Genomic DNA, 24,000 nt, shown 5'->3' with positions numbered 1-24,000 from the left:
CCTCAAAGGCACTGAAACAATCTGTCAGTCTTTCTGCCATCCTCATGTTTTATCATCAATTTCTTTATAATTGTTTTCAGGTCTCTGATGAAAAGTCCAAACAGCACCAGGCTTGGTTCAGACTTTGAAGAAACGAACTGAAAACCTTCCACATGCTCCCCGATGGCTGTTCGGGTTTTTTTTTTTTCTTTCTTTACATGTCTCAGATATGTAGCTTTATATTCTCTGAGTGTACAGTGCTGGGGGGTCTGTTTAAACAGTAAGTTATTTGGAACCCAGCCAGGTATCTTATTTTAAAAACCTAAGAAAATTATATCTACCCATTAATTTTTGATTAAGTAAATTGTTAATTTCCTCAAAGAACACAATTTGATTTGACAAGGCATATTTCCTTTAATTTTTAGAAAAGCTTAATATTGTTTTATTACTAGTTGCATGTACCAAAACATATCTACCAAGATAGATCTGCCAAATCAAACTTTCTGTAACAGGACAGCTTTTCTTTCCATATTTTACAGACAGGCGCTGTGAGAGGATTCGTCTCTGGTTTGAAACAGACTCCCACCAATATCCCCTGTTAGGCTTAATTGGATCGGATGCTGTGCTATGTGTATTCAACATCCTGTAACTCTGAGACATCTAAAACAAGTAGAACTAAGTATTTGATTAATATTTAAACATAGCAAAACTGCCAAATATTGCAGCAGATAAGTTTCTTGGGCAAGATTTCCCTGACGGGATACCAGTAACTTCCACTGAAAGGAGCCACTGATAGTTACTTGTATCCTGAGGGGGAGAATAAGAGCCCTGGACATCTACTTAGTTTTCTGCTTTCTGTGCACATAAAAGCAAAATACATAACAAGGTCACGACAGGCCAAAAATAGCAAATCTTCAAGCAGTTGCAATTCAAATAGATACCAGATCTGCTGGAAAGCAAGCAACTTGACCAGCATGCAGAATTTCTGAAGATCACTACTTCTATAGCATTTTAAATTTTATGACCATTTTTCAAAAGTCAAGAAAAACATTAGGTACATACTTTTCAGGGTTTTCCACTTCTTCAGTAACAAAATTGAGGTAAAACCTAGAAAAGAGTTATAAAATATATTATAAGGGCTTAGTAGATTTTGATTCTGTATTTCTTTCCCAAAGAATCAAGATTATGCTTTTAGTAAAGCACTGCTGTTAATTATAGTAGACTTTGCAGACCCATGTTTGGATTAAGGAGAGCGTGAGATTTAACCTTCCCTCATCCCCACACTCAGGAAGGGAATTCTCAGAAAAGACAGCAAAGCAGAAGAAAAGACAAAAGCTATGCAATGTCCATGTAGAATGAAATTAATTTTTTTTTCCCCAGCATACTAGGTAAATTATGGCTTACCCTAATCCTATACACAAATGTATGCGCACCCTCAAGCCTCATATTCCATTTGTGGCTGTAGCCTTTTACAATTTCAGGTTATATTGGCAAAAATTCTCATCCAGGTACTCAGCAAGGACTTCTTAACAATAAAAATGAATGAAGCCTTAAAAAACCCTCCTAAAACCAGAGTTTTGACACTAGAGTGTCGCATACGATCACAAACCCGGGCTGCTAATCCTGCGTGCTCTTGCACAACCTCCAGTACAGGTTGCGCTCTGGTCGTATTCCAGCAGCGTGCAAGAGACAGCTCCATATGGGAATTCATAGGAACTACTCACCGGGCACAGCCCTGCATACAAAGCAACCGTAAGCCTCAAGGTCACTGAACCCTCTGTTCTGCATTTATTAGCACTAGGTCTGTGCATCGCTGGATCACACAGATGTGCCTGGCTCAGATACGGGCACAAAGTCACATCCTGACTAATTAAACAGAGCAGTCAATACAGTGCTTATGCTGGCTTTCTACTTTTAGGACAGATACAGGAAGACAAATGATATCTGACCCAACAGTGCTACAGTGAGTAAAGAAATGGTACCTGATCTGGCAGAAAGTCTGGGAACTTTTCGTCATCACAAGTCTTGGACCAGATCTGGCTTAGCAGAACGAGTTAGCGCTGGCTCACCGTTTTAAAAAATGTGATTTTGTGACCGAGCATGACATTCTGTAAAACTAGATTTACCATCTGATACAACCACCTCAGTACTTGTTTCTAAACTTGGTAGTGCACAGAGCACAACAGAAGGGGTTGGGATAGTTCAAAGGAGAGGTGGCTTCTGACAAGTAAGACGTTCAGCTGCTTCTTTCTGGTCTTAGTCCTGCTTCTAGATAGAAGTAATTTGACAGCGCTGCATCAGTCCTTTTATTGATGCAAAAGCATGTTTCCTTGCATTCTTTTCTCTACTTGACCTTCTTCACTCAGCATGTTATACACCCAATAGTCTACACTTGCTCTTCACAGGATGAGCCCACACATATAAGCGATACACCCTTTGTTTTGTTTTTTAAAGCTGTATCATCAAAAGTTTATAGTCTCACAGGCTATGCATAAAATTCTGCCTGCGTCCTGGGACACACCACCACCACTTGCAACGCTCCTTCACGTTCAGCTTATTGGATTGATTTAGCCCCATGAAACCGATAGTGCAAGGGTATTGACACTCCACTTAATGGTCTGCTCTTCTGTGCTCCGAGGCAATCAATTTGAGCTGGTGACAAAGACAAATAGGCAGCTGGGAAGAACCACTAGCCAAATTAGGTCTCTTCCTGCTAATTTCTTTTATAAGTGGCAAATAAGGACCTTGAAGTAAAAGTCAGAAGGTGTAAAGGAAAAACAGAGATTACTTTTATTGTAGGGGTTTGGAACATTAGGTGGAAAATGGAAAGAAATGGGAAAGAAGCAATGGAATAACAGTATTTTTGATGTAGCATTTTACAGTAAACAAACTCTCAGTGATGAATAATATTAAAGAGTTTTTAAAATCACCTTCATACAAAAACATACAGTTAGGTTAATATTTTAAAAGTGAGAAACCATCATATGTATGGCTATGAGAAACAGAGGTGGTTATATGAGAGAGAGACAGAGAGAAGAAGGTAAAGACTGTCTGCATAATGAGTTCAATTTCTTTGAGGCTTCAAAATGCCAGGTTCTTTTCTTATATATCTATCACAGATAAAAGCTTTGGACTCTCTGGGGTTCCCCCCCCCACTATCTAATATAAAAGTTCTGTTCAGTACTTCAGTGTGCATGTTTATAATGCTCCTGCAACCAGGGAGTTACAGACAGGCAGAGAACTCAAATGCTCGGCCCATTGTCCCTCCGAATTAAATAAATAAAACCCTTATCTCTCAGCCCTCGCCTTTTGTGTGAGGTAAAGAACTCGGCTGCCTGTGAGGCTATGGAAAGGAAAGGGAAGACCTGCAGACAAAGCTATCTCAGAAGAAGCCCACTCTGTGCATTGTAGTCTTTTTCTCCCCTCCCGCCCCTGTTGCGCTGTGCGATGGGGAGCCCTGGCTAAGCATGAATAAATCGAACGGCAGATTCGAAGAGCGGCAGCACCTTTCAAACAGGCTGCTGTGTACTTTGGTGGGGGAGAGGGAAAGAACTTGAAAGAAAGTTCTGAGCAGGATACTTGGAGGCAGATTCTCATACAGTCAATAGCGCTTGACTTCTATAGAAGCCAGTTGCACTTCTTGTTAAGTGAGGTCCAATTCCCTTGGAGTAAGAGGTGCAAGAATCTAGTTTTTTACCTTGTTTTGTGGTCTATACTGATGTTATCGTAGTTTGCTTCTTATTCTTCAAATACTGCTTTTATAAAGCAGAGGCTGAGCTCCACACAAGGGGGATGGAGATCCACAGGTTTGTAACAGTTCACAGATTTTTCATGTAATTACTGACTTGTTCAACAAAAATTAAAGCTTATCCCTTTTATCCTTTTATCAAAATACGTAACAAAAAATTAAGAACGTTCCTTTCTTGTTGCCTTTATTTCTAGTCTTCAGAACAGAAAAAAAAGTCTGATTTTTTTTAGTGTTGAGTGCCTGTTTATCTATTGTACGCTGTAGAAGAAAAATTTTCCCTTTGTAGAGTTGCTTGCAGAATAACTACTGAGCATATGGAACAGTGGTGAGATCTACCCTTACTGCATGATGTAGTTTGGCAAAAGAGGTAAACATGCTATTCATTTCTTCATATAAATAAATGTCTTTGTTAGAGCATATTGGTGTCTGTTTTCTGGACAAATTCTTATGGGTTTCAACAACTTACCAGCCTGAATAGGCATACATTCCTGAATAGAAAGCAAGTGGTAATCCCATAACACTGGCATCGTTCCCCGCAAAGGCATTTTTGAAGTGCTGTGTTTCTCCTGCAACGTCAACAAAAACAATATTGAAAAATAAGCTCTTTTGTCACCTACTACTTTAAAACAAATAAATATATCACACCATGGAACATTTAATCACCCAAGAGTTCACTGACTTCAAGTTCTGCCCTTGACCTTAATTTCTGACCCAACCCTTGCAGCTGTAGTCTGCCAGCAATTGTAAAAGGTTTCGTGGCATCCCTAGTCATGCAATAGCAGAATTTGACCTATTAGTTTTTTTCAAAGCATTTTGAGCTTGATGACCCTCACTGCACTGTCATCTCCAGCAGCGACTTACATCAACATGAAAGAGCAGAACGAGCTCTGTAGTTTTTGCTGTGGAAAATTTCACTTGTTTAACATTTTAATCAGAAGGAACATTGCTAGCATTTCACTCACAAGCAACATTTTTAAAGTAAATAAACCCAATATCTTAAACGTTTTTGCCACTGAAAAATTTAGTAACTCCCTACCACAGTATAGTCAGTACTGTATTAATATTACACTAAGTAAGAAATACATATCTATAAATGCAAACACGTAAGATTTGTGTTATGCTCTTAACTCATTTACAAGGTGCTCTACGGTATGTAAGACCTCCCTACAATATCCCAAATTTCCTGAGAAGCAATGATCCTCCACAGAAAAGGGAGCAGGAAGAAGCACAATTCATTCAGACTTAAATTAGCAACGGGTCAAATCCTCTACCCTTTACTCGATTTTTACTGAGCTCTCAGTCAAAATTCCCACTGAAGCAGAGGCTTTTTGGGAAAGGGAAGAGCTGTGGCCAGAGGAAGGTCCCAGTGAGGAATCGGGGACACCATCTGAGCTACTTAAGGGCAGCAAAACCCATCCTAACCTGGTTCTGGCCTGCTAGGAAAAATGGGGCGGATGGGAACAGAGAGAAACGTTGCACATGAAAGGAGGTGAGGGAAGAGGCATTGCAACTGCCAGAAAGGAAGTGAAAAACATGAAAACAGAAATAGTGAATCAGCAGAGTGCTACACAGGAAAACTTTTATTTCGGAGACTGTTGCTAACCACAGAGAGCCGAGAAACTGAGCTCACCGCAGAGCCTGACGCTGTGCTGTTGCCTCCGACGGGAGGCTTTGTGAAGCATCATAAAAGAGCATCCCCAGGGAGAGAGCCAACAACTGTGATGATTTTTGTTAGACAAAATCTGCCACCAATTCATTAAAAAACTGCTCCCCGCTCTGACCCTCTGCACTGAATGGCTCCTCGAGTTTTGTGTCGGTACATCTAGCGTTACTGTAACGAGAGCGAGCTGGGGCTTGTCACCATCTCAGCCCCGCTGCCGATAGGGCTGTAATGGAAAAGCCTCTTCAGGTGGCTGAGCGTACGTCAGTGAAAAGAGTTTCTCTGCCAGCATGGCTTTACCTAAACGACTTCCAGAGAGCCAAGGAAAGGCCTGCGCAGCCGCGTCTGTGCTGGGCGCTCTGGGGAGAACTGAGGTGTGTTTTCACACTCCTTGCTTAGGCAGCAACATTGATAAAAGTCTGTAGAGTAATTCTGGCTCTCCAAACACTTCTGCTTTCCTTTCCTACGCTTGGGTTAGCCTCGGCCTATTGCCTTTTGCTGCATGCTTTAGTTTTTCACTTGGAAGCAGCAAAGCGTGCATGCAGCATGAGCATCCAGCACTTGCAGGCAGGAAGCCCATGAAAGCAACAGCTAACTACAGTTTCTCTGCCAGTGCAGCACCTTTAACTTCACAATTTACACCACCGAAGCGGCAGAACAGCATCCGTGATACTGTTTCTTTCATATATTCCCCAATTCTGAGCCCCCTCTGCCACCACATACCCAGTACTGAACAGGACCAGGCACTAGCCCAGTTAAAGGAGACATAATTCTGCCTGGACTAGGCATGTGCTTTGGGGAGGGGTATGCCCATCTGTCATTAAAACCCATCCTGCTCCTTTCACAAAGTTCACACCAAAGGCAAATTACAGAGAAGAGCAATCCTGTCGCTCATTTGAAAACCGAGTCTGATCTGAATAGACTCATTGGCATGCTGAAAGAAATACCAGTTCCTCCCAGTGTAGTTCCACTTCTAATCAATTACATGACAGTATAGAGCTTCAGTTAAACAAGCACAGACTAATTAAGAGATTTTGCTGCTCTAAGCATTATTTGGTGGAGGCAGGTGGGGAAAGACTGGGGAGGGTGAAGATAAAAGCACTTTAAAAGCATTTACTTTTCATTTCATACCTTTAATTAGCTGGATAACTCCAGGGACTATAATTATCAGAATTGCTACAAGCTTGCAAAAGGTAAGGAAAATCTGAATGCGGGCACTCCAGCTGACACTCGTGCTATTCAGGACCATCACCAGCGCTGCAAGGGGAAAAAGAAAAGTCAGAAAGAAATATTCGTGCCGCTGAAATGGCCACAAAACTCTTTGCCAGCGGAGAGGCCACACACAATGGATTCGGATGCATTAAAGGAAGTACACCCCGATAACCTTCTCCAGCTGCTGCCCTCCCTCTTCTCACGTTCCCCTTCCAGACGCCACACAAAACGCTTGAATTGAGCCCCTCTGAACCCCTGTGCAGCCCATCCGTCGCCCTGTTCTCTGCCTGGCTCCCTCCACACCAAATTACAGCTTCGTTTACCCAGAATCGTTAGCTGTTGGTAGACGATGGGCTGGCAGGACCCTGCCTTGGATGAAAGAAATTAATTGCGCCACCCCATCAGTCCAGATTTCTGTATCAGCGCCGGTTTGAGTAGAGATTTGCATTTTGAGAAAATAATAACAATTAATAATCATATTAAGCTTTCTCACCCCCATTTAGGCCCCGCATAAATTTGTCACTCACTACCTTATTTACCCCCGCTCCTCTTTTCCACTCTTTCTCCTCCCTTACGCCCGTACCACCGAAGATGCAGGAGGACCAGAGTGCAGGAAATGTCCCTGCCCCTGTTGGGAACTGGTGAAGAAAGAGAGACCTTTTACTTCTTGAAAACAAAGCCCAGGTCTGCGCCTCACCATCACGCAGAGAGCCGAGAAGGGCTTTTACGTCCCGCCTGCTCGGCTCGCGGCTCCTTCTGGGTCAGGGAGGGCATCTCCTGGCCTTTGCGACAGCTCTGACTGACAAGATGACAGTAGGTCTTATCATTTGAGTGCCAGTTATTCTAGCTTATTTAAACAATTACCCTGGCAAAATAGAATCACTAAAGGAGTTCAGATATTTAAAAAAAAAAAAAATCACCTAGAGAACGGAAAATGTGAGACATTTCACTGGTTAAAAAATCCCTTGCCCCTTCTGCTGCAGGGAAAGGCGAACGTAGTCAAACAAACCTGCTCGCTCATCTTCTCTTTCTTGCCATCGTATGGAGCTAATGAATTAGCTCCTCATCCCAGTCTTCCCGTACTTCAAACTCTCTCAAGAGCACCGCTTTGACTGTATCATCAGCCATATCGCACATCGTGGGACGCATAAAAACACAAGTTGCTATCTCCCTCCAGAGTCTGGGAGCTAGTTTGTATGAGCTAGTATTGTAAATCTGGCATGGTACGAGCTTTCTGGCGGCAAAACCTGCTGATTTATCCCAAGTCTTTTATACAGATTCTGTTCACCAGCAAGGCCAGAAAATATATCATAAAAAATTCTTCTCAGTTTAAACCAAAAGTAGTTTTGGTTTAACGGAAAAGGGAGAAAATTCCAAGTAATCTGGATTCCAATGTATTTTTTTAGATATTTTTAATAAAATAAAAATTCCAGGAAAAAATACAAAAAGTATTTTCTCGAATTTTTGGGGGGAAAGAGAGGGCCCCACTCTCAAATGAACAATTTACCAAAGTCAACATAAACTTGCAACATCACTTAATGTGAATTTTTCACCAAAAAAAGATCTTAAAGGTCAAAATGTTTTTCCAGTTCTGTATTTCACTATATTTCAGAACTGAGGTGTTCTTTTCTAAGTCACAAAGAAATAACTTGGACTTCTGCAAAGTATCACTTGAGATCCAATTACTTATTTTATGCTTTATTACTTCCATGTATACCTATACTTGGCAGGAAACAGAAAATCCCAGGGGCCTGATTCATCACTCTATTGTCCCAAAACTACCCTGACATATCTTCACTTATTTAAATGTTGAAAGATCCCTTTAGGTTGCTGCTGAATATTAGCGCTGATTGAGGCTCCCTCTCTTTTCCTAGGGCTTGATTACCAGGAAGGTTAACAACCATCGTCTAAGCAAAATATATTTAAAACATTCAACAGCGTTTAAGTTATAAAGAAAATCCAGTGCCATAAACAAGCACTGGCTTATTTCAAATTTCCTAGAAAGTTCAGGACATCATACTTTTCTTTCCCAGAAGATGAAGCCCAGGCAGGGACCGAGCCACAAGGAAATGTCAAGAAAGAGTTTTATGTGTAAGAAAGTATCTGCAATTTGACATCCAGCTTATTCAGAGTTCAAGCCGACTGCAGCAATCGGCCTGTTACCTTACACAGGTCAGAATAGGTAACGTGAGCATCCTCCCTGCAGAGAGCCCTCCTCGAGGTTTTCTAACGCATCGGTTTCACCTTTCTGATACACGTACGAGAATGTCGCTGGGTGGCAAACTAGTACGAACAACGTACCAACGTCAACTCACGTGGAAACTCGTAACCTTCCTTGCTGGCCAGCCACACACAAATCACAAGCCCCAAATCTGTATAAGAGCTACACTGGCTTGAAAGAAAAAAAGGCAGGCTGGTATTTTCATTAAGAGAGCCTGCTTGTGAGCAGGCTGTGTTAAAACCTCCTCCATCCCCAACTGTGAGTTCAAGCCAGCCAAATGTTTCATCTGAGGCTATCTAATCAAATAGCAGAAGCAAAACGGACACTGCAAGGACCTTCATTTAATCGGGAAGCTGAAGGCGTGCTACACCTGCAGTCAGTCCGGGGCACGTGCCGTTAGTTTTGATAGTCCTCTATAAGAGTAAGTCCGTCCCTTGCAGATTGGACCACTGCACAAATATAGTAGTTCAAGTTGCAGGGCTGAGACTAAAGTTCTTAGAAGATTTGAGACCAATCGGTATTTTATGGAATTTCATTTTATTGGACTTAATAGGCTATAAGAATTTACAGTCGTCTTATAATATTCAATCCCAGCAGTTCTACGTGCATAACAGGGATGTGGGGCTTATACTGCTATCTCGTATCAGCACCATTACTGGTTGTGTTAGCAACGGGATAGTGAAAGGAGCAACGGAGAAGAGGAGTCATGAAGAAACCTGCTAAAGAGCAGGAAAAGAATATGACAACTGTGCCAGGATTCAAGAAGGAAATTATACCTTGGGACTATGGTCATTATTCAACACCTCTCTTCTATGAATAGGGCCTTATGGAGATAATTCTGGTCGCAGAAGCTTTGATACAGGATCACAAGCAAAGATCAGAAGGAAGCAGCAACTCCCCAGACAAAAGGACAGCGAAAGGAGGACTCATCTCTAACTTTGCTAACTAAAAGTCAGGCATCTAGTGTGGCTGCACCCTCAATGAAGTTACCTCCAGAGGATGAATAACACCACCTCTTTCAGATGCCTATCTCAGGTGAGATGAGTTGCCTTCAGGAAGTGTCTCCCTCTTTCTCCACTAACTCTATGGGGAGGCATAGACAATTACCTTAAACTAAACACCTAACTAAAAGCGAGATGAATCCTAACGGAGGGGAATATGGGGGGAGAACAAAATGGGGTTCATGAACAACGAAACACAATGGTAACACCGATCACGTTGCTTTTCACAATCTCTTTCCTTTACGCAGCCACAGCTATAGATGGATAACGAAATCTAATGGGAGAAGCAGCAGTAAGCGTTACATCCTGGCCTACTTTTCAAGAATATACGTACCATTGCCTCAGCGGGAAACCAAGGAATCTGCCCTCCCCTAACTTGTCAGGCTTTTAGGGTCAAGGCATTCACACAAAGCAAAAAATACCCTCAATTTGCAGATCTTAATGTGTCAATTAAGATGAAGTCACAGGAGGCAAAAGCACCCATCAGAGCAGCTTTTGCTATCCCTGCAAGCCAAGAGATGTCTTAATTTAAACTGCTTGTCTGAAAACTGTCAGCGGTAGAGAGCAATGTCTGTAACATCTGCCATGATGAAAAAAAAAAAAGGCAGCTAACTATAGCCTCACATACACACCAAATTTATGCTAATAAAGCTTTGGGCTGGAGTATTTTCCAGCAAGCACTGATAGTTCTGTACAGCTGACCTTAGTTTTCAAGCATAATATTGGTTCCAACAGCCATAGTTTGGGGTATTTGAGTTTTTTTGGCAGACCTCCAAAAGAAGTGGGCAATTACTGCAGCGGAAAATGCCCAAAATATGCAAGAATGAGTGTAAAAACTTTAAGAACATGTGCGAGTTGGTAACCTGCTTTCAGTCTCGCAGTTTTTAATACCTGAAACCTGTTTATCTGCTTTCTGATATGGAGGCCAAGTGAAAAGATTAGAACAGGCTCAGTTAAGATTGCATATCTATTCAGGTTACATACTGATAGCACAGTTCAATATCTTTGCACAGTATAATTTATCCCTTCCTGTTACCAATATATTTAAGCTTACCATTAGGAGAAGAATTAGAAGATAGAAATAAAGCAATATATCAATCTAGGGGTTTTTTGCACTGTCTATCACCATATGCTTTGCAATGGTGATAGGCATGGTAATAGGATGTTTCTTCATTGGAAGAAGCTTTCACTTAAAGAGAGAAATGAATTTTTAACTCTTTCTCCTAAAAAGACCATCTTCAGCATCAGAACAAAGGGGGACAGCATCCCTTCTGCTTTGCGTGCTGGGGCTGTTGTGTCCAACTCAAGCAAAGTTAGGCATTTAGAAGTCCTCGTCTCCCGTTTGCATTTTCTTCAGCTGTCCTTCCATATGCTGGGGCACATCCAGGTCCTCTCTCCCCTACCTGGCTGCTTATTTTCATAAAAATTGTAGTAATTAGATACCTTTGAGATGTCTGTTCTTCTCTCAGGTACAGTTAAATTGACGGAGTTTAGAAAAAGTTTATGGCAGACTGACAGATAGATTGAGATATGCATATCCAGTATTTGCCTAGGTTTTTCTCCTTGCGGAAATTCTCTTGAGAAATACCACGTGAATTAAAGTTATTTCTAAGTTTGAAAAGAACAGGCAGCCTTTGCTTCAGAGGTTCAAAAAGCTGGGGCATCTGAAGAGAACCTCCACACAGCATTCTTCTCTCCAGTGAGCCATTGAAATGTTTGGACTTTTTGGTTGGTTGTTTTTATTTAAAAAAAATAAAAATGAAAGCACCATATTGTGGAACTGAAAATTTGCTTCTACAGATTGTTCAAAATTGCTCAGAACAGAGATGATTTTGAGGGGAATTTTGTGCCCAGCATGTGCTTTTTTCCTATAAATAATAAACCAAGAATGAGGGGGGTTTTTTTAAAGGTCACCATCTCCAGTAGTTCCATTTTAGCTCTCATCTGATCTACATCTTCTCTGCAGCACCGTTGTTCCTTTTTCAGTGCAGAGGCACTGAGGTGGAACGGTGGGGAGCAGAATGGGCTGTAGCCCCTCTACGAGAAGTACTTGTTTGCAGCTGGTAGAGGAACAACAGTATTTGCCACTCCCCATCACAATCCTGGTTGCATCCATCTCAGGCAACCTTTTAATAATAGGCTTAAATAGCAGAAAAGGAGGTTTAGGCGGGGGGAAAAAAAAAATGAGAAAAGCTGTCCTGTGACAAGGATAGAAAAAACTGGGCTACAGTATTAGGTGAGGCTTTAGAAACTCCCTCACCGGAGGTTTTAAGACCAGTTTAGACAAACATTTGTCAGAAATTGTTTAGATATGGTGTGTTTGGGGGCAGGGGATCACCTGGAGGTTTTTCAAAATCTCTTCCTGCCCTTTCTAGTACGATCAGAAATGACAAGGTAAAACTACAGAACAAAGTCTCACCCAAGGACAGCGTTTAGTGGTGCTTGCCACTACCTTTCCCCCGCGCAGTAGAGACAGATATGCAGTGAACACTCTGTCGTCAGGCACAGGAGGAAGAAGGACCAGGAGTGGATAAGAAGACAAAAGGCATGTCAGTTCACTTTCTGATTAACTTAAAATTTTCGGTGGAAGCAAACACTGCCTTTGGCGCCATTAAATTGGATTATAAGATCTTCAGGGCTCCAATGTGTCTGTTCAGCTCAACACCACCTTAATCTTACCTATCACTCTGCCTACGTGCACAATACAAAACATTCATAACAATTACCACCACAACAGCTAATTCTTACCGTACAAGAATAAGAGTCATACACTCTGGGATCCCTAAGCTTAAGCATAGCATATGATCAAAAACTACTACAAATGAAACTCCACTGTAAAGCATACTGCAAACAATAAAGATAAAGCCTCAGTCTGACACATCAGTGTTTTCCTCACCATTGTCCTATTCACCATTACAACTTTCTACAAGAATCCCTTCTTTCAGTGAAATGACAGCTCATCCTACCTGTGCTGTACGGACCCGCGCTCACCATAGGAGCAGTCTGCTGGGAACTCCTCTCTCCCTTTAGGCTGTAATTTTTTCAGCATAACTCCACCCCTCCTGCAATGCTACTTCTTTGTTTAATTACTTTGCGAAGCCCTGGCTTATCACACAGATTTTCAATTAAATTAAAAGCAATAAAAACCTATTTCAAATTGTTCACTTATTGTGCTTGAATCACATGCACTTAACAAAATGCTTTGATGGAGTCCTCACTTAACATTCCTTCTGTCTCGGTGACCTTGACATTACTGAACATCTGTTTCACCCTTATCTTGCACTGAAATATTTTAGACAGATGTAGCTATAAAAAGTCATTGACCTCAAAATTCAAGCCCTTAATTCAATTATTCCTATGAAACCTATAGTTTGTGCATAATTAAGTTAGAAAGAAATGCGGTCACAAACTGATTTTTTTAACACTGCTGGCAGAAGGGAACTCTTATCAAGCGAGCTCCTACAAAAAGCCACAGCAACCTGCAGACTGGAAATATCAATATCAGTTGAACTCCCTACCCCAAAGAAAGAAAAAGTCATCTGAACCTATTATTGTGCAAAACCGAAGGGGTCTCCTGTGTGCCTTTGATCATTTTGCACGTCTTAACTCCTTTCTCCGGTCCTTTTGTTTCTGATACGTGCACTGACCAAATTGAAAGGAACAATCTGTTACTGATTACTCAGGTCTACCCCACACTCTCCTCCCAACACAGCTGAACGCGAGCGTGAGCCCACGTGTGCAAGGACCATCATCACCAGTGACCAGACAGAACTGGAAACAGGCACCCGGCTCCAGAGTCCCATTCGCATCACGATTTGCAGCCTCCCTCACCAGCCCAGGTACACTGTAAAGCTCCTGGTCTCAGGGTAGCCCCCCTCTTTCCACTGGCAATTATCAGTTCTCTGTAGCCCTAAATGGTCCCTTTTACACTCATTGCAAAGTCAGCAAGAGTAGGACAAGCTGCTGGTAACAGACATGCATTTTCACCAAGCCGTACGCCCGGCTCCCGAAGTCATCGGTTGGGTTCCTGCTTCCTGCACCGCGAGCACCTCGCTAAGTTTTATGGCTATGAAGGACAGAGTGGAACTAGGGAAGATGATCTCATGTTGCCTGTGCTCCACTCAAGAGAACGACACTTCTTCATGGCATCATACTTGGCACTCAATTGCCTCCTAAAACAGAGGTAGAGCAAAGCACTTAAAATCAGGTAATCATTCTTCCATATCTCTGGCAGTGGCTCACCATCTCTTAGGGACTGAAATTGCTTCCACAAAAGTAATGAGAGTTCTGCCATTAATTCAAGTGGCAATAGAATCAGCCTTGGCAATAGATTTTCCCTGCCATTAATAAAGTCTGCTATTCTTTTCACTACTGCGTATGTTCGCAAACACACATACCCAGGCAAAAAGTCACGCTGATGCCCTTGGCATTGGATGCACAGTCGTTTTGTAACGATGCACATCAAATGACTACCTGTTCAAATGTTAGGCGTGCAATTTTTTTTTTTTTTTTCCAATTTACATCATCTTTACCCTTCCCTGAAACCTAAAATTGGATACTTACTGATGCCAACAGCTGTAATAAGTTTAATCGCAAGTTCTGGGATTTCACACTGCATAAAGAAAGGTTCCAAAATGTAACGTCCAAATGCCAACGATATCACTGCTGTGGCAGCAGGGCTAGAGTAAAAACAACACAACAAAAAAAAAAAAATCACAAAATGAATCTGCAATAGTACATAGATAATACTCTTACGGGATCATGCTGTAACTTTTTTATCACAGAACTGTGAACCGTACTTAATTTTGGTGCCTGCTTGTAACTATGCCGCCGTGTACCATGACTTCTGAACGTAGCAGGAAACCACAAGCAGTTTAGCTTTGCTCAGCGGGTCTGATCTCGACACCAACACTTCTTACCAGGATTGCTCTTACGACTTCCATGTTGTGAAGCAGCCGTAAACAGAAAGGAAAGGTATCAACAGAAACCTTCATTCGCTCACTTGAAGTGAACATGGCCAGAATTAGATTACGTGGGCAAAACCCTGAGTAAAAGTCGTTGAGGACCAAATTTTAGTGGCCAGGCATATCTCACCCTTCAGAGACACGAGCAAATTAATTTCAGTCAAGCTGAGAATTCTGCTTTACTAAGTATCCAACACCTAGCCAAGTCCGTTATTAAGATCTGAGATAATGCAAAAAATGAATGAAAGTGGGACTTCCTAAAACGCAAGCAGAACTTGTTCCTTTTATTGACTAACATCTTCCTAGCACTGCAAGTGAGAGCAAAAATCCTCGAAGTACAGAAAGCACCTACCACGAAACAGAGAAATGTAAAGAAAGGCATGCATGCAGTTGTTGCATTTACAAATTTGAAATACTCATCATATTCATACAGCCTTCCTCTTTGAGACAAGCTAAATGTTTGCCAGAAGCCTTAGCACTGACACATATTAACAGCAAATTACCCCGTGCCTCGGATCAGACACTGTCTGCATGTTACAGTTCCAGTGGTCTGTTCACGTGTGGTTTGGGAGGACACTTTCACCCTACTTAGGGCAGCTGGTGGCATCTGTGCTTCACCCCACGCTCACACACAATAAGGACAAAAGGGCATATGATTCTGCCTCAAAGGATTTTTGAGTTAAACAAGAGTCCATGCAAATTTCTTGTGAAAAAATCTTCAGTATTTCATAAAACAATGCCTCACCTTACAGAATTTTAATAAAAATATAGGTGCTAAAAATGCTATGGAACAGTGGAAAAATTCTGCAGAGAAGTTATTATTTTCCATCGAACGATAAAGGAATTTTCCACAAGAAAGTTTCGCCCTTAAAACAAAACCCACTTTCTTAGCGTTATGAGTCAACCAAAATGTCACACACTGTGTTGGACCAAACTGCAGAGGAGGACAGAGCAGAAGTATCTTCCTCAGAAAATTTCTGCGTGGACAAGAGAGGGCTGCTGCTTGCACGTCCCCCACGCACGAGGACTGTTCCTTTCACCGGCCAACAATTGGCTTTGCAAATTTTGCCTTTGCTCAGGGACCGAATGTCCTCTGCGCTGGATTTACACATACATTCACTGCCTTTACCTTGGTGCAATATTTCTAATTTACGTAAGAAGATCACCAGACTTCCGGCTTTTAAATACCGCAGCCTGCCAAAAGTAGTTTGAAGTGTCCTAGATCAGATGAAAGATAAGATCTTTGGAGCTTTCCCAGACTTTTTTTTCCTCTGTCCTGGCTCCTTTTTCCAGAACTTGGATTTTTCCCTCTCATTTTAAGAAAGGCCTTTTTAAAGAGGCAGCCGCTGCTATCCACACCACTAAGTCTTTAAAAACATAGCTGCTCAATTATACCTCTAATAAATAGCTGTCTCTCTCGTAGTCCCACGTTTGGAGGGAGATGTTGCTGGCAGCCTAGTCGATCAATGGAGGTGGAAGCTGAAGGAATGGGGCATTTTCCTTTTGACTGCCGTCCTAAAGACAGACCGGCAGCCCCCCAACAGCTGTCTGCCCAGGGGCGGACAGAAAGCGCGTCAGCAGCTTCCATCGAAGGGCAAGAAGCACAAAAAGCCACCGGGGAAGGCGCAGGGACAGTGCCCCAGCCACACCACGGGTGGGTGACTCACCTGGCAGCACTCTCGCCCAACCTGGGTTTAGCAACCGCCGTAGTTAAGCACTACAGACCATGCATTCACACGGTCGTCTTCGCTTGTTTGAAAACTAGCTTTTTGGTTTTTTAAAGGTATGTAATATACCTGCAACCTGACTTTTGGGGAGAGAAAGAGTTCCTACTTGTACTGGATGAGGAGCAGCGTAGCGTAAGGCACTTCTAAACAGCAGGTGATGCTGGCACAGTTTGATCCGTATGTGGGCAGAGTTTAAGTGTGTCCTAGACTGTAAAATACTGGCTGAAAAGATATACGAGAGCAGGAGATGCTTATTTTGGTTGCGGCTGCTCCACCAGCCCGTAGGTGTGACAATCCTGCAATCTTTCAGGGGAAAAAACAGCTTAGCTGAGAAGTGTGTGTGCAACTTCACCTCCTGAAAAAAACCTAGATACATACTAGGTCTCAACTTCTTTGATAGCAGCAGCCAATTAGTTTACTGATGCAGGAGTCCGATATAAAACTCTACACAGAGTTTCGGCAGCGCTGCTCTGATCATCGCAAGTTATAACAAGTACGCCTCCCTCGCTGCCTCTCAGATTTGATGATTAAAGAATCCACTGATGTTCCTTCCCATGCAAGATGATTATTTTCTGGGTGTGGAGCAAATCACGATGACTAAGAGTGTTTTCATGACACTCCTGAGACACTGTCATGTATAAAAAAAAAAAATAATTTTACGAGGAGAGGAATTTATGAAGCCTGGATTCTTGTGGGTATTTGTGCCTAGGTTAATAAGATCCCCCTGCTTAGGAAGGTGCAGGTTAAGAGCAGGATTTCTAACACTGTTCTCTCTTCTGTTGGTTCTGTGATGTGCAATGGTATCGCTACGTTCACAGCACTGCGCTTCTCACAGTGAAAACTCTATCTGGTTTTCCTTTTTGGCAAAAAGTTAATACGGTTAAGCCATCTGCTCTTTCACCACGTTTGATGGAAATTATGCAGTTAGTTCAAAGGTTACGTACGGGTGGGGAGGATGTAAAGGACCATCTGACTTACACAATGATTTCCTCCGGAAACAAGATAAGGATTTATGGATTCATAATGACTCAGCACTGTCAGTGCTTTTAAACAGTCTACGCCAGAACTTGTCAATATTATGTAAACATAGTTGTGATTTGAAATGAGGCTTGCACTTTTGTGACTAATTTGCTGATTCAGGAGGAGAGGGGAAGGGAGTGCTAACTAGCCTGAGGCAGGAATGGAGCATTCCTGAAGTCATTTTGCATAAGCGAGTTTCCCTGTTCTACATGTAACAAGCTCTCCAGCCTCAGCAATACTTTAAAAAAAAAAAAATTCAAAAGGCCACATCTGAGTTTGATACAAAGATCCATTTATATTATGAAAATTTATTTGATATGATTCAATGATTTGGCATCTTCATATAGAACATCAAGGGCTGCACGAGCCACAGGCTTACCCACCAAAACAATACTTTGGACATTTTAGATACGTAGACTTAATGTTGCTTTATTTGGCCAGTTAGTGCTTTTCATAGTAATCAAGAGTTAAATTCTCCTACACCCCACAAAAAACAAAAAATGGGGACCTGAATGGACATGCAAAGGATACACGGTGCCCCCAAAGCTGAAAACTACTGGGCAATAGCTTCACCAGGAGTTATTCCTGTATCCATAGACTGTATCCACAGCAACCGCTCCAAAAGTTAGTACCAAGACTAAGAAAAACATAAAGGTGACTTCCCTCTTCCACTATACTATATGTAGGCATGGGTATTAACATTATTAGTGACATTAATGGATACAGTAAGCTTAGCAAAATTAAAGCAAGTAGCTGAATTCATGTGATTCTCCCTTAGAATCTGTTTTTCCCCCCATACATGCACGTATGTCCTTTTGAATGTTTCAATGCTGACAAGCAAAATAGCATTGTTAAATTCTCTGAAGCAACCATACTAAAGAACACAGCTCATTGATCAAGATATATTTGTTTTGCACATTGGAGATTTTTCTTTATGACTGAAAAGCCATCAGAAAAGAAACACAGAAAAGCCAAAAAACACTTACCGAATGATGAGTAATTCAACCCAGACTCTCACAAAAGCAGGTAACGGGCCAAAGGCCTCCAGGATATAGGTGTAGTGACCGCCAGACTTCTTAATGCATGTTCCTAGTTCAGCATAGCAGAGGGCACCTGTGAGAATTAAACTGCGGCATCACGAGAGATGTCCAAAAATACCTTTCAAAACATTTATAAGCTAAACAATGGAGCTGCCGTAGTATCACAACTACTTTTGATATATTTTAATCATTTTTTAAGCAATTTTATAAGTTTTAATTCATTCAGCTAGACCTGCAGTTAACCCAACTGTGCATATATCCAGTTACATTTACGTATAAGCCACTGAACAAACTATTTGCTATCAACACGTTTCATTACTCATCCGTATCTTGTGAAAAGGGACAACAAAACGCTGTGTCACGCCAGCTACCCCCGCTCCCCAGCAGCCCGACTGCACCACCGAGTGAAAGCCTTCTGACACATTTGCTTGTTATCAGTGATGATCACCTCCATTCAGCCTCAGAGATGCCTGGCTCAGCCTCTGAAGAAAAGCCTGAAAACTGTATTCCCCCTCCTCAACCACGGGCGAAGCAATCGACCGGCCAAAATAGGGAAGAAAGAATTGCAGATTAAGAACTTTCCTCAATAGTACTCCCAACATCTTATATGCAAAATTCGGGGGATGGCTTAGCCCTGGCTTTTCCACAGTGGTGCAGTGTTGTTGTGTATTACTACTGCAATGAAAGCTCAGTTCATTTCTGCATTGCCTTAAATACAGACCGCTTCACGTTTTCATAGCAGGAGGCTCATTTCATCCTTTGGTGCATTTCCACTGACCGAACAAAAACCCAAATCGTTATCACATAGCTGCATTAGCTCATGCAGAAGTGGTTCAGGCCCCTTTGGAGCAAGTGGTAGTGGCGTTCCCAGCAAGTAGCAGCTCTCAGAGAGCTCCCCGAGGCTGCTGCCGACACAACGCGCGGCCTCTGCCGTTATGGAGCAGGCAACGGCACGCTGCAACTATGAGGACCTGCAGAAGCCTTCTTCACCCATGCACCATCTGCTACCGTTGCTTGATGAGCCACCACCCAGTGACAAAGCCAGTGGATTCTCGGCTCCGCGGGTGGTCCGCATCAGTAGAGAAACGTACCACGGCCGATAAACGCAGGCAGCTCTTTTAGAAGAGTCTGAGAAGCCAGATGAAAACAGTAACAAAGTTTGTAAACACCGCATCACATAGAGTTAAGATCAGCAACACATATGAACTCATTTCGGCTCTGTTCCCTGCATGCTTTTATGCTGCAGCACCTTAAGATGAAAACTACAGTTGTCAAAGTCACATAACATGTACAAGCCCGTTAAAGCTGTACCCACATTATGACAAATTCCATCCTCGTTCACTTGCTTTGTTTGGGGCTTTCAAAAACATGGCAGCTCTTATTCTTCAGCTTATCTGAAAATGTACTTAAAGGAATTCTTACAGCCACATTAAAAAAAAGCTATTGATAGGTTTTCTCTTGCCAGCCTCTTCTGTTGCGGTTCATAGAATCATAGAAATGAAATTGTGTTTCGATACATGTTACACACACAGCCTCAGCAGGACCTTAAGTGATCTTTGCACGTGATTTTACTATAATTAAGTCATGCAGGGAATTAAAAACACCCACGGCACAAAAAAAATATGAAAAAATAACTGTAACAGGTCCATTCAGAGAAAGACATAGTATCTTTTGCTAGGCCAAATTACACAGTTCTTCATATCTTGAGATCTGGAAAGTGACCTAGAAAATCCATCTGATACAAGAGATTTTTTTTTTTGTACAGACTTTACTTCACAGCCAGAAAATTACTACTATTACAGCAAAAGCCAAAAATGCAATGCTTAAGCAAATTCTGTTTTGACTAAATCTAAAGACCAAGGTCGTCTGACAGGGTTACAAATTGTATCTGAGGTCTTTCTTTATAGGGGAATTTTGGTTATAGCAATTTGTACAACAGATTATGCTGCACGTTGTACCAATACATTTAACATTTGACCAAAATGGGTCCTAACGTGCTTGCGCTGTCTGTTTGGCTTGGGTGGACTTAACCTGTGAACAGTCCATGTTTCTTTTAAGCTCAGAGCCAATTTACACAGGGTGGCATTTGCATGTTCCACCTATTAAGCAGACACGTGTTAGTCCGTGTTTGTCCTCTTTTCCTCCTGCCAGAAAACAAGTCGTTTCTGTTTTAAATAAAGCCAATATTCATGTTAGTTCTTCAGCTTCTTTGAGATTAACTCATTAAGTAGGTCAATGGACCCTCTGTCCCGCAGAGGCCAGGGTGGGGTTTTCCACTCTGAATGGGGGCTTTGTGAACAGAACAAATAAACTGGCATTTTTCAGAATTTAATACTCTTCAAAAATACACAAAATTAGTAAAAACTGACACGATAGGCAGGCCAGCAATAAAACTCGCATTACAAATTTGTTTCCATCACACTGGTTTTTGCAGCGCAATCTTTCAAAGCACCATCGTGAGCGAGGAACGAAGTAAAGAGCAGTAATACAAGACTAGGGAGAGGGGTTATTCTGTTATTACTTTGCTCTCTTTCATGCCAATACAGCTTAAGTCCAGCGGGAATTATTCCTCTCGGACCTTGCTCTAGCCTCCAGGGAACTAACTCGAGCTGTCTAAACATTTCACCGGTGTTCGAGCAGAGTGACCCGCATCCCCAGCTGCTGGGGGCCTTACAAGCAAACCGTAAACTGCCTCTTACAGCCAGAAGAAAAACATTATACATACAGCACATTGTATGGCATAAAACGGACATTTGTTTTTCCTGTTCCTTTAGGGACCCGTAAGAAACAATAATTTACGCTTCCAACCTTTACCGACCCAGCGCCGGGGGGACAGGGGTTGCATACCTCCACGCAACCTACCACGCAGCAAAAACCTTCTGTAGCCCTATTGGTCCTCAAGCTCCACACTGTGCCTTGCTATCCAATGGCAAAATCAGACAAATAGCAGCAATGATCCACCGGCCGCCCCTCTGGACCAATTAGAAACTTTTAAGGGACTTACCGAAGAGCGAGAGGATGCCACACACTGTCCAGACAGTCAAGGACATGCCCACGCTGCCCGTGTTCTTCAGGATGCCTTTGGGAGAGATGAAGATGCCAGCTCCAATGATAGTGCCAATTATGATGGATATCCCCCTCAAAAGTGTCACTTTCTTCTTCAGCACAACTTTTCCCTCCTGGGCTGGCTGTCCGCTGTCCATAGAGGGCAACCTGCCATTAGCTTGCCCCTGCAAGTAGCTTCCATTAGAGACGGTGGTTACAGCAGCTTTCCTAAACATGCTACAGTGCCACCAGCACACCGACGGCAAGCGCAGGCAAAAAAGTTTGCAGCAGAAACTCAAGGGTTTTTTCCTCTCTGTGTAGCCAACTACTGAAGTCTCTTCCTCTGCCCTCTCTTATCTTTCCAGCGGCTCCTACGCACAGGTAGCAAGCTCCTAAAGTGTATTTGAGCCTTTACTGCGATCCGAGCGCTGCTCGGGAACACCTGCGCTTTCACACTGCGAGCTGGTACTGCCCTATCATTGGAAACCAGCTCAGCTTCCGCGTGGACTTGTATTTAAGCTCTTGTCATACCAAGTTACTTCAGCTGAATGATGATGCAAATTCTCCAGGTTTGCATCAGCCATTTGAGAAACCTCTGGCATTACTCAGCATTTCTCTTTTTTTTTTTTTTTTTTTTTTTTTCTTCTCCCTTCCTCCTTTTTAAACAGTAGGGGCATGTTGCACAACCGACCTGAGGGTGGTGGGAAGAACAAAGCACTCGCAAGCAAACCGAGCCAATCAAGCTAAGCACATCACCCTCGACACCCCGAGACACACTCCCAAAATTTTTTTAAAGCAACTCGGAGCCAGAAACAAAAGCCTGCCTAAACACAAAGCTCGTCAGAGTGCAAGGGGAAAAGAAATCAAACAGGATACGTCATCCCTGGGTCTAATCCAATTTCTTTCTCAAAAAACTCCTCTTAACGAAAGTTTGCCGGGCTTAACTTCTTGTGTCGCAGTTGATCAGCCTCTCTCACGTCTACGTTACTTACCTGGAAATCTCTACAGGGACCTGTACCTACCTAAAGAATACATACCACCCCCTTGCTACCCCGAGTTGCCTAGCAACACACCCAAATCAGCCTAATGAAAACCCGGGGTTATTTCCACAGTACAGTAATTTTCACACACGCAGCGTGTGTCTGGGATGACGGTAAGCAACGCCGCAACGACACTTCCCCTTAAGAAATACTATTAACATTTACAGCCACCTCACGGGTGTGATCTGGCAGGAGGAGGACAACACCCCGGAGCACGGGATCTCCGGCGGCTCAGGAACCAGAAAGGGGTTCTTGTGTTATCGTAGAGCTTCCCTGACCAGATAAACAGGTAATCAGATGCATAAATACTTTTGTTTCACGACCTGATCATTCAAATTCAAACCTGAGAAATTAAACTCTTAAAAAGAGGAGCTTTCTCATAAAACAGAGCAAAAATCAAGAGCCTTCAAGCACTTGTAACCTAATCGAGGGACAGCCTGTGCAATATATGCCAAAGGGGAAAAATCCTTCGTAGCGTAACTATTGCAGCTGCTCATGGCTTCAGATTAGATCAGTGCAAAGAGAAATGATTACTGCAGTTACTGCTTTTACAGTTACTGCTTAATTAGGACCTAGGATTGAGAGGAAAAAAAAAAGATAGCCGTTAAAACATTTTATCATTTGAAAAGCAGGCACTGAGCTCAGAGCACTACTGTGCTTTCAAATTTATGTGAGAAAGAGGAGATCCTGGAGTATCAACACACTGCAACTGTAAAACTACTGAGTTTTTAAAGCCTCATATTTTCAGCTATAACTTACTTGTAATAATTTGCACTGAGATAAAAATAGGCGTAAAAAAAACTTGTCTGGTTTCAGTGCATGCAGGTAAAAACCGCAGTGATTGTAGCTTTTGACTACATACTGGTGGTGCTTGCCTGCTTTCTGAAGACATCCTACTTCTCCCTCCAACTGCTGATGTGCGCAGCAGCTGACCCCTCCCTTCCCTGTACAGCTCAAACTCCCGTTGTCGCTGCAGCGTGTGCCCGACCTTTCGGGGAAGCGATTGCCCCTCCAGCGTCTGCCGCAGGCGACTGCACAGACCGACCGCGGGCAGGACCTCCTCTGGTCACCGCACACCCCAAACCAAGCCGGTTTTCGTGGCACCAGTTACATGCAAAGCCGTGAGTAGGTGGTGTGCTATGCAAACTTGTTTTGCCCTGATGTACATCTCATAGGCTGCCCCCCAATAAGATTATAAATGCCTGAAGTAAGTAACTAGATCAAATCAAACCAGGAAAAAGCATTAACCACAGAACTGGGTTGGGCTGGTGACCTTTATTTTAATTTTCAAAGGCTGTTTAATGAAGAAATCTTAAAACATCTAACACTTTAAGGTAATCATT

At 42.6% G+C, this 24,000-nt stretch overlaps 1 protein-coding gene across 1 annotated transcript in view; it reads right to left on the bottom strand.

Annotated features, from left to right (window-relative positions):
• SLC7A11 (solute carrier family 7 member 11) overlaps nucleotides 1-21,974 on the bottom strand; it is a 60,089-nt gene extending 38,115 nt beyond the window's left edge. Inside the window, exons 1-6 of the mRNA XM_075150139.1 lie at nucleotides 21,577-21,974; nucleotides 18,519-18,645; nucleotides 14,385-14,500; nucleotides 6,519-6,644; nucleotides 4,194-4,293; nucleotides 1,042-1,086 (exon numbers count right to left, since the gene is read on the bottom strand). Of these exons, the coding sequence (XP_075006240.1) occupies nucleotides 1,042-1,086; nucleotides 4,194-4,293; nucleotides 6,519-6,644; nucleotides 14,385-14,500; nucleotides 18,519-18,645; nucleotides 21,577-21,853 (791 nt within the window). The 5' untranslated portion in view covers nucleotides 21,854-21,974. The remainder of the gene's footprint in view (nucleotides 1-1,041; nucleotides 1,087-4,193; nucleotides 4,294-6,518; nucleotides 6,645-14,384; nucleotides 14,501-18,518; nucleotides 18,646-21,576) is intronic.
• Nucleotides 21,975-24,000: the final 2,026 nt, after the last annotated feature.

The sequence above is a fragment of the Calonectris borealis genome, chromosome 4 (assembly GCF_964195595.1).
Source record: "Calonectris borealis chromosome 4, bCalBor7.hap1.2, whole genome shotgun sequence".
Lineage (NCBI taxonomy): Eukaryota > Metazoa > Chordata > Aves > Procellariiformes > Procellariidae > Calonectris > Calonectris borealis.
This window is presented reverse-complemented; position numbering and strand designations above follow the sequence as displayed.